The following is an 11,708-nucleotide window of genomic DNA, read 5'->3' as shown; positions in this document are numbered from 1 at the left end:
AAAAAGAAGCCCCAAACCCCACCACTTTCCTGTTCTGGGTACACAAGTGGTTACCTTAGCTACAAACCTTAAAAATTAATGTTTGTGTTCTCTTTTTCATAGATTAATAGTTCCAGAAAGTTATTTATACCAAATAATGTACAGTTTAAAAATAATGCACTTCATTAAAAAATTCCCTTATTTGAGAACGCAAAACAGTAAGAAACAGAAAATGACAAGTCATGCTTGTACGTGTGATTTCAGTTCTGTACCCTTGCATAAAAAGCAGCATTTTAGGAATAAATGTATATATGTACCACTTTTCATATACACAACTAGTATTTTTCTGTATATTTAGGTAGTATGTACTCTCCTACACATTCAGAAGTGTTATATTGCCTACAATACAAAATGCAAGAAAATAATTAAAGTGTGCAGTGAATTTTAAATTCTTTATCTGATCAAGTATGATATCGCGGAAGAACAACAATCTGTCAGATACACTTCCCATGCTATGGGGCTGAGTGTATGCGGTTTGTTCCATTTTATTTTTCTAGAGTCATTGGCTCTTTTATCAAAATTTTACCCAATGTGAGTATGCATGTGCAGAAAATCTAGAGTGAAACATATAGTGTACAAAATTCAATACTGAATATAATGTTATACATAAAATTCAAATACTGATATGAACTGTGAAAAATATGCTTATTTTTACCACAGTTTTGCAGATACTTTTCAGCAACAGCTCATTAAATTAGGAAATTTTTAAAATTTCTTCAAAGTTAGGACAAAAAACTATTTAAGAACATCTGAAATTACAACAATGTAGGCAGCACTTTCTGATAATTTAAGAATAGTGTTACTTGCACCAGATAATAGTGAAATATCTAAATGAGGTTTACAATCCTGCATTTTTTCTTAAATATCAATGACTTGCAATTTCTTGCCCCTCCTAACTGATACTCTCACAGTGCAAATAAAGACTTGGATTGTACAATTGCAAATCTTACCTGAAACTACTGGTGGTACAGCTCACCAGTGAATAGTTTAACAACTGATACTACTGATAAGTATTAGCAAACTTAATTAATCTTACTCTGCCTCTTCCTGGAGGGGAAGATAATTGAAGGCATTTTAGGCAAGATTGGATGGAAAGAAAAAAACCCACAACTTTCTTTTGGAGAACAAATGTTTTATGGACTCTTAAATTAATTATGAATGAATAAATTTACACCCACTAGACTGAATCCACATTTCAAAATTAAGGAAGCACAGATGCTTCATTTATTAAATGTTTATGAAACATGTTAGCACATTCCACATTGAAAATAGCAATGATTTCTGTAAGTACTACTGGTATACTACACCCACTGAGGTGAGAAAAGAATATGCATATTTTAAATTGGAAACATCTATCAAAACAATGCATTTTTCAGCAGATCTGATTTATAATAATTTCAGGAAGCTTCACTCTACGTTTTGCAAGTAGAATACCTCAGCTAAGACTTCTCACCGTTCTCCATGCTCACAAACATAAATTCTGTTCCAATTTTATGTTAAGACTATGTATCCCGCTGAGAGAAAAAAATTTACCTTTCTTCACTTTAGTAAAAAGATTAACTTAACAAAACATTCATTTCCCCCTCCCCCACCCCTCAATTAAATCTTCTGTAATTGGCTCATTTAGCAGCTCTGTCACTGACTTCAAACATAAGTTTTTGGGAAGTATGCCTGCCTGAGCAGGGGAAAGAAGGGAATGAACTTTCAGTTTCAAAAACACTTCTCTTTGGGACAGCAGCCAAAGTTTATTTTATTTTCACAAATTACAACAATGAAAAAAGTATTGGTTTCTGCAAGCTCTAAAAACCTTTCTGCAAGCTCTTTGCAAATACATAACAACCTACGTGATAACAGATGGACAAAGGATAGCTGCATATTACAGAATAATTATTCTATTATCTTAAATGGCAAAGAATTATATCCTACTGAACTAGCAATCCATCTTGCTACTAATTCATGAGAAAGGACATTCCAAAAATTGTTTTGAAGTTATGAATTTGCTTTTTACAGTTTTTGCTTAGAAGTAAATCCTCTCAAAAATCTATAAAAATAAAAAGTTTAAAAAAAGAATTTAAAAAAAAAAAATCACTATTCAAGCACACCTTCGGCTGTGGAGGAAACCTGAATAGTTGAATAAAAGCAATATTCTCTACTTTAAAAAAAACCACAACACACACTATTTTAGTGATAAAAGATTTATTTTTAAATGCAATGTACCTTAATAAATAATCTGCATATACAGCTGGTTCTGGCAACATCTGTTCTAGCAAATCTTCACCTTCTTGACCTTTTGATTTTAGATACTCACAAAGACATCTCCAATACAACACATTCTCAGCTGTTAAGTCTTCCAGTGGAATCAGTTTTCTAAACAAAATAAATAAATAAATAAATACAGAGAGATAAATAAAATGGAGTCAAAGACAACAAATGCACAGAAATAGATTATTTCCTAAAATGAAAATAAAATCCTGTCAAAGGTATTCCCCACAGAAATACTTACAGACTGAAAAAAATAACTTCCTCTTTCTTAAGTGAAGACATGGATCCCCTTGAGCCTCTCACTACATTGCACTTCTCAGTATTTTAAAACAAGGCTGTTCCTACCAGTCTGCAGAAAGATTCCGCCCTTCAGACTTCCTAGACCAACCACCCAATTACTTTAACTCTGTGAAACATTGTTATCACCGTACAAGTCTGGAAAACCGAACTCCATTAATCTGCAGAACTGCATTAAATTGTTTTTCAGCTTCTGTTTATAAATTGTTTCTTCTGCTCTTAATACAAGACCTTCACACAATATTCAAGTGGCAATCACAGTATGTCAAATGCAAAAAGTAATAGAACTGCTTCTCAGCATCTCTGTAAGCTCATCCTCTGTTCACCAGGCATAGGACCCTCACTCCTTTTTATAATCATAGTCTTTCCCATGCTAAGCATGGCATATAAGCTTTGTTTTCAAGAAGCAGAACATCAAGTTTTGCATTAATTCTACCTCAAAACAGAAAAAAGAGTATCACTGTCAGTGGTACTTTTCGCTCCCTTGAATTCCATTTTACTTGCAAACTATCAATAACACTTTTGGGGTTTTTTTAGGTCCCACACACACAAAACTGGAAAGAAAACAAAAAAAAAAACCCACAAGAAACCCTGAGCAACATGTAGATGAAAACTGATCATTTGATGGCTTCTCATTAACCTGAGAAGTCTTTATTTAAAAGTAAACTTAACAAATAGAAATCACAAACTTAAAAAATCTAAGCATTTATCATACCGATAATGCATCACTTAAGCTGTACTCAGAAACATCATACAAGAACAAGCCTAATATTTTCCTTAAAACAAATAACCTCATTACAAGATGAATAATTCCACTCACTTCTCAAAATGTCATTAGCCTAACAGATCTAGTTCTCAAAAAAATTCTCAGTTAGCCCAGTCTTCCAGAACAGAAGCCTCATTTTGAGCAGGATCAAAGTCAGACTGACAAGTCCATAACTATGTAATTTTTTCCTTTGAGCCTCTTAAGATATTGGCACATTTCCAGAGGCTGTAAGGAAGTTGTTTCACTGTTACTGATGCTTTTTAACACCAGACAGGCCCACATCTATAGCTTTGGAGCGCAATGCCCATAGCATCTACTGATTTCAAAACATCTGTCGTAAGCTACTACTAGAATGCAAGACACTTCATATGATGATGTTACACATTTTCTCCCAAAACACAGAATAAGGTTTTCTTATCACTTTCTAATCAGTGACAATTTGTCATTTAAGTTTATCATCTGAGATTAGACTCCTGCCACTGTTAATAATCATTCCACTCTGGTTACCTCAATTAACTTGAGCTGTTTCTTTTCACACCTTTTTGCCTGCCTTAGCAATTTCCTACAACTTCTAATTTCGTGTTTTCTTTCCCCCTTCATTTTTGCTTTATGCATCTTAATATTCATCACACCACCATTCTCATGAGCTTAGGAGCTCACTTAGTCAAATTTTACCAAACATTAACACAGGAAAAGAAGCCTCTAAGATACAAGCTTCTGTCAAGCTCTGTTAATATAAGTAAAATACCTCTAAAAGAAGGCTGAAACACAAGCCAAAAAATTCCATTCTGATTGATTCTCCAAACAGTTCACGGATAACTGAACCAGCCCCAAATTGCGCTGCTTCTCGCTCAGCAAAAAGGATAGACAGAAGGCAAAGAAGACTAGGAAATGCATGAGAAATAACAGAAGCATTACTGAGGGGGAGGAGGAATGGGGAAAAAAAAGGAGTTTTTCAGGACCACAGCTTAAAAGAAGAGAGGAAATTATAGTTGTCAGGGTAAACTAGAGCATTACCTTTATTGTAAACTGTACAGATAGTACAGGAAATAAAACAAATTAGACTTTAAGTTGTTATTCATGAAAAAGCTTATTTAATTGATTAATTTACTGCTGCCTCAAATTGTAAGAGTGATTTTTGAGGTGTTCAGGAAACAAGAAATCAAAGATATTTTTCATTTTTCCCTCTTGCTTATCTGGCACAATCATTTTCAGCTGGTGAACACAGATCTTTTAAAAAAGAAAAAAGCATATCCAAAACACTTAAGTACGTAAACACCAGGGAGACATCATGGCTTACACCACATATCAGTCTTTTATCATAGGTAATAGTTACTCTGCTCCCTGTTTAGACATAATCATTAATTCAACATTCTTATAAAAAGAAATCTTTTGGAAATGAAAACTGATCTGCATACCTGCTGTCAAGGTTTTTACAGTTCTGAACAAAGTCATGAAGTGGAGACAATGAAAACAGAGCATTTAACACTGGGATGGCCACTTCTGGGCAGTTTTCCACATCCAGTCGATGAAGCAATTCTAAAACATCCCCTTCAGTCAATTGTAACCAGGCTTGAAGCAGCTTCTTCTTCATTACCTCCTTAACAGCATCTAATAACGCAGGAATTTAAATGGTTTAAAATGTTAAAGGTCAAAAAATACCAAGTTTTCAACATGCTTTCACAAATCATTTTTCTATAAAAGGCTTTTTGGAAAGAAGTTATTATACAGTTGAACTTAATGTTACCTTAAAAAGAAAAAAAAAAAAAAAATCAACAGTTAAACAAGAACTATCTATGGAGCACTACTACATTTTTTTAAGGCAACATATTCCCCCCCCGCCCCGGGAATAAAAAAAAACCCTTCTATCCAAAACCTGTTATACCTAAAGACTGCATCTCAATCCAGAAAAATCTACAAGCCATGAACTGTTGTACAACAAGGAAATACTCTGGGGAAGCATTGTTACATACTTGCTCTGTTTCAGGCATTTAGGAATTGGCCACTTTTGGAGGCAGGATACTACTGTACAGACCTTAGTCTGAACTGCCACACAGAATTTTTGTGTTAATTGAATTATTAGGCTGGATTATGAAATTTACATAAAGATACTTTAAATCCCTCCTCCCCACTGCCACAATGAGCAAATAATTTCTGGATGAGTAGAGTACTATTTAATCAAGGAAAACAGTATTTATGGGAACATCTAGAATACATACATCATTAATACATACACACAGATTTAAGCAGGGAAGTAGAAAGGCTAATAGTCTGGTGGAAGTAAAAGCATAATAACTAGGGAGCAATACAAGTATGCTCTTAGGACCTTTTAGAAAACAATATCCAATATAAGGGAAACAATAAAAGCAACACACGCTGACAAAATTCATCTTTCCTCTTATGTGTAACTTATGATAATAAAAGACAGCACTTAAATGTAGTCAAGAGTTCAAAAAGAGCCATAAAAAGGCCTTGAAAGAGCTAAATTAAGGTCCTAAGAATGAGAAACCTCTCCAAGAAGGTGAAAAGCATAAACTAGTAAAACATAGTAGAATTGAATAGAATGAGAGTGGAGAATTGACAGCTGAATGCACCCTGAAATGCAGAACTAAGCAGAATCTGGATTATGTCTTCTAGGTCTTGTTCAATTATAAACCCTTGTTTTGAAGCTGATATGGAAAGACATCCAAAATTTCAACCCAGCAACCTTGAATGAGCAGATTCCTCTCTTGTTAGCTTGCGAGTTACCCAGATAAGCAAATTTTATAAAGATATACATGTTCAAGGTTATACAATTTGCAAAACAAATTAAAATGAGGGAATACTAGTGTGTGTGCATATATATATATATGTAAATGCAGTCAATTTGGAACATAAACCTCTTTTGCCCAGCAAAGAGCACATGACATCAATGCTATCAGTGAGACTACATACCCTGGCAGATATTTTTCTTGACACCTAGAATCATAGGGGAAAAGAGCAAGTCCTCAATAGTTGGGATGAAGAATCATCCTAAGAAAGAGACAGACACCAACAGAGAAAGTATCTGCTCTGGATCATAAAAGAATGATGTTCTTTATGTTGAACACCTCAGTGTCACTGAAACATAGGTCATGTAGAAAGGCTGTACCTTCTCAATAAGGGAAAACAACAAATCCTTGCTCCTGACAAATGAAGAATCACAGGAAAAAAATAATGAAGGTAGCTTCTCCTTCAGTTTTGAAAGATTACTAAAACAGAAACACATTCACCCTAAAACAAAGAATTATCTGCCAAGACCAAGTATTATTGGGGGGAACAGGGCACGGTGGCAGACAGCAGACAAGCAGCAGATAGTTAGGTCAAACAGCAAACTAGTATACTGGTAAGAAATAGTAATTCAAAACATGGTGTTGAAAAAAAAAGACAGATTTATTCTATGTAGACAGCCCAAAATTGTCTCGCTCAGATGCAAGTGACTTTTTGATCTTTTGGCAACAAGCAACACCATGACACACAATTATGGGTACATTCTGAATGGCTCTTTATATAAAAATGATACAGTACAGAAGACAGCAAAAAGAATAAAGCTGCTTCATGATGAAATTAATGAAGGTCAATCAAAAATTCATTAAAAAAATATTTCAAGCTAGTTAAATGAGAAATTAACCAGCTGAGATTTCTCTCTGAAAGCACACAGAAACAATTTTCAAACAGTTATCAAACTAGTATTAACGTTTACATTTCAATTCTTAATATATTTATTAGTTACAAAAATATCTGTAATGAAACATTTCAAAATACACTGAATTAAATAATTACATTTTTCTACTTCTGTGTTTAATTACATTGTCATTTTTTAATTTTAATAGCATTTGGTCCTATTTTAGAGCTCAGTAGCTTCCAGGTTTTTTGAAAGTGAAATCCTTTTCTGCTTTGTCCACTATAAGGGGACTGGAAAACCAAAGGAGCAAGCAGAGTTTCTTGTGCTTAAACATTTTCCTGGTACCTAACGACTCCCTTTGCACTCCTTATTACTGCCATCACAGCTTCCACATAAATCATCCCCAAAACATTAGAAAGTATTCTCTCTTAAACATTTGCATTAAGGTGCTGAGAAAGATGACCTCTTACCAGATCTGTCATTAAGCCCTTGTTGCAACAATTTTACTCTCTGTGCTATTGACAGAGCTCTCATATGAACTTTTTCTGCCAAAACCTTAAAAAAAAAAATTAAGACATTAAAATACATTTCTACAAATGATAACAACTGAATTCATTAACTATCTGTGGCTTTAAGCTCTCAGTTTTATCAATCTACAGAAATTCTATTCATCCATGAAAAAGTTAACAAAAGCCTGCGGTATCTATACCATCAGCATTGAATCAATACATTAACAAGCAGATTCTTGTGCATGGAAGAAAATGTAAAATAAAGTAAGAATAAAGTTAGCAAATAGCTTAGAAGCTTGGCAGCTCCACTTGAATATGAAAACTATTCTCTCTCTTTAAAGCTCCAAAAGTGATGAATACTTGCAATGAAATGACTGAAGTATGTACTTTTCTTAAAGCCTACTAATAGAGATTCAGTTAAAAACCAGAATTTAATCTAAGTTCTGCGTGACTAAATTGAACATTTTTTTGAAGATCTTGCCTAAGATGCCTGCACAAGAAATATACATGGTAGCACACCTTCTTGCCCTTACCTCTACATGTCAATATAAGTAATGGTTGATATATCTCAAAATTGGACCAAACATATGCAATTTCTTCCACATTAGTATTGATGTGATCCTAACTTTACTTAAGTATCTATTATGTAATAACAGAAAAGAAAAAATGCTTCACAAACATCACAAAATGCACAGATAGAAAACAACAGATTGTATACATAATTTATACTTCTACTGTCTGACCCTGAAGAGCCAATCTCTATCACAATAGTAATTTTTATCAAGTAAGTTCTGCGGTCAAGTTCAAGGGTTTTAAGTTGAAAACTTGTTTTAAATCACTTGCCCTCAAAATTCTGGTAAGTGAAAATAAATTATTTAACCGTTCTTAGTTTTTAACCAGTGAAATATAATAAAAGATCTAAAGCCTTTTTCCTAAGTCAGTCTTTGAAATTAATATTAAGTGATCCAATTTACCTCATATGCCAGCTTTCTGACAGCTTCCTTTACATCCATAGTGCGGCCTATAATTTTTGGCAAAGTCCTTGCTGATGGAGCAATACATGACAGCACTGCACGCCTCACTTCTGAGTTTGAATCATTTTCAAGCAATGTGTTGTAAACTGAAAGTAAATAGTCACAATAACATTTCTATAAGAGTTTGAAACATTACACAAAAACAGAAAATACTAAAAAAAAAAACCACACAAAAAATCAGCTGTTATTAAAACCTCTCCCCCATCCCTGCATAGCTCATATAAATTTAGGGAACGGTTTAGGGTCAAAACCTCAAGATTTTATGAAAATTACATGCTGAGCTATGATCTCAAAAGAAATTCAACTATGAAAATAATATTTGCAATCTTAAGTAGGATCTTCAGTTGGTAACTCTCAAAACTGACACTCTAGATCACACCTATAAATAACCCTTTTGTCATTTACTCAACAAAAAAAAGAAATGCTTCCAAATGTTGTCTCCTTAAGACCTCTATTCACTGGCTATACATTGTCATTACTTTGGAGGTGGGTCCTCAAATTTTCCTATAAATGGAAAACTGCAATCTCCATTAAGCCTACCAAAACTCAAATAGTGAATCTCTCACATAATGCTTTTTGTTGTTTTCTTGATCCCTCTTGAAAATTAAAAACAAGAACAAAAAGAATTTTATCAGAGAATACTTGAATTCATCTTCTTGCTCTATGAGATGATGACTGACTATGAAATTTATGTGCTTCTAAATAAGCAAATTATAAACAAACACTTAGAAAATATAATTTCAAAGAAGGTACCTTAACAATGAAAAACCTCCAACTAACTCACTTCACAAAAGACAGTATGAAAAGTTTAATCAGGGCACAATTAACATAAAAACATCTGTGCTGGTACAAACCTACAGTCCATCTACCTTGATGCAATGGAAGTAGAGGCTCAGTCAAGAATCATACCATACGCAAAGAAACCCACAAACAGCACAAAAACAGCATCAAGAAACCCGGGTTCCAGAGGTGCTGATCTCTTAAAGGAAGTGATCCATGAATAAGAGCCCCAAAAAGCATAGGTCAACAACATCAGCAACCATTTTGCCTCTCATGGGGCAGCCAGACATAATTTGAGACAAAATTAGTTGTTGTTTTTTTTTTTTTTTAAATCATCTCTACTCTTCAGTGTTTTTGTACAAATTCAATTAATAGTACAAAAGGGTCCTTAGAGGGTAAGAACTGAGCAAGCATGTATCATATCTCCACCCCAATTTGCAACACATCATTATTCTCACCATCCTTCAGCTACATTCAGGTCACAGAACAGCCTGAGCCTGGTATGATTTGTTTGTCATTCAGTTCCCAGCAGATCTCTCCTTCAAGCAGTTCTGTCTTTTCCCCTTGAACATACACAACTCTCGCACCTACAGCCTCCTCTGGCAAAGAGCTCCACAGTTTACAAATTAATATGACAATTTCCTCTAAGACTTGTTTACTCAATGCTTAAAAAAATGCTTTAAAATGTTTTAAAGTAATGTAAATCAACGCATGTTCTTAAACAAAAGAAAAAATCCACTACTTACTATTAACAACAGGACAGTTTTCATCCTTAGGATCTTGAAGTCTCGACAGGGCCAAGACAGCTTGAATTCTCACATTCGAAAATTTATCTTTAAGTCTAATCAGCATAGCTTCATTAATTTTATCAAATAAGTCATCATCGATCTGGGCATTCTCTGGCATATTTCCCAAAACCTTATTAACAAGCTGACATGTTCGAAACCTAACTGCATGGCTGTTCGCATTGTGAGACTTAGGAAAAGAAAAAAAAATATATTCTTATAATCACAGTTTTCTCATTTCCAATATAAGCCTATTAATATGCATGGATAATTAGTTAATATTCTATACAGTACATGAAATACGCATTCTGTATTTCAAAAGCTTTTCCTATTTAAGTTTATTTTTAATAAGATTAAAAAGTCATAGAACTGCAAAACAATTATGGTCCATCACCTTTATCAGTGGCACTTTACATAATTAGCAATGCCTGCACAAACGAAGAAATATGCTTACCACTCAATGCAGACTACAGTACCTTAGCTAACTTACTGCTCCATCTCCATAAAACATTAGAAGGAAAAAAAATTTTATTAGCAATGATGAGTAGTGATCTTGATCAATAATTTTTCCATGTCAAAACACTAGTTTAAGAAAATGTAATTCTACTTGCGTTTTCATGCTATTGGAACTGTTGATCTTCTTTCTATATAACACTTTCAATAAGCAGAAAATAATAATACATATGCCAACCATACTCGTATGAAAAATCTTTCAATATTTTTACTTATCAAAGAAACAGTACAAATTCATTTTCACAACACTTCCACAATTTCACTTATAAACGCACCTATCGTAAAGCCTATAATGACACATCTGACAGCCAAATAAGAAAACAGTTCATATTTTCTCACAGGTCTAACACTTGGAATCCAGTTGTTGGGTTATTGAGGGAGTGTGGTGGGTTGTTTGGGTTTGGGGGGGTGGTGGTGTTACTCATAAAGCTTTGCCTTGCTTTCACTTTTTAAGTTCTAGTTTCTAGGTATCATCTCAAGCACCAGCAAGTTTTCCCTGCTGCATGAAGCTTCCATTTCTTATGTTAAAGATTTAATAGTAAGTGCTACTGTACCTCAAGCAGAAAGTTAAACACATAATTCAGAAGTAAATTATCTTCTTCTCCCTCCTCACTACCATCCTCTTTCTCCATTTGATAAAATGAAGTAACAAATTTAGCCACAAAATTGATCACTTGTTCCACTGCTGGTTCCCGTCTGTAGATTATCATAGCATACTTAAGAAAATGAATGAATTTTTCATGAAAATCTTCCTTATCTTCCAACTGAAAAAAAAATTAAAAAAAAAAATAAATCACACAACAAAAGTTCATCTTTTGAAAGCAGTACCACAGAAAAATAAAATAGCTTTATAATTGACAGCTTCCATTTAAATTTTTAAAGCGCTAAAGCCTTTAGGGCACACCCGCTCTTGTTCGCTCTTCACTGAATATTTTGATTTAACTCCACAGCAGGCGCATGCCTTGACTGCTGGGCCCCATTCTGGAGTTTACATTTACCTGCTAACAGGTTTCCGAACGGCAATCGACACCCTCATCCATTGTTATCCCGTATCACTCCTAATTCTCGGGTATCCAAATA

The 11,708-nt window shown here is 34.0% G+C and overlaps 1 protein-coding gene across 1 annotated transcript; it reads right to left on the bottom strand.

Annotated features, from left to right (window-relative positions):
• Positions 1–2,256: 2,256 nt before the first annotated feature.
• On the bottom strand, positions 2,257–11,392 carry LOC104159982 (condensin complex subunit 3-like; the record flags this gene model as incomplete). Its single annotated transcript, XM_009698022.1, has 6 exons — positions 2,257–2,406; positions 4,783–4,975; positions 7,478–7,562; positions 8,491–8,636; positions 10,077–10,305; positions 11,183–11,392. Coding segments are annotated over 6 exons (1,013 nt in total), but the record flags the coding sequence as incomplete, so codon positions are not given.
• Positions 11,393–11,708: the final 316 nt, after the last annotated feature.

Source organism: Cariama cristata, unplaced genomic scaffold (genome assembly GCF_000690535.1).
Source record: "Cariama cristata isolate BGI_N322 unplaced genomic scaffold, ASM69053v1 Scaffold42703, whole genome shotgun sequence".
NCBI classification, from domain to species: Eukaryota; Metazoa; Chordata; class Aves; order Cariamiformes; family Cariamidae; genus Cariama; species Cariama cristata.
The sequence above is the reverse complement of the archived record's forward strand: the minus strand, read 5'-3'. Positions and strand labels throughout refer to the sequence as shown.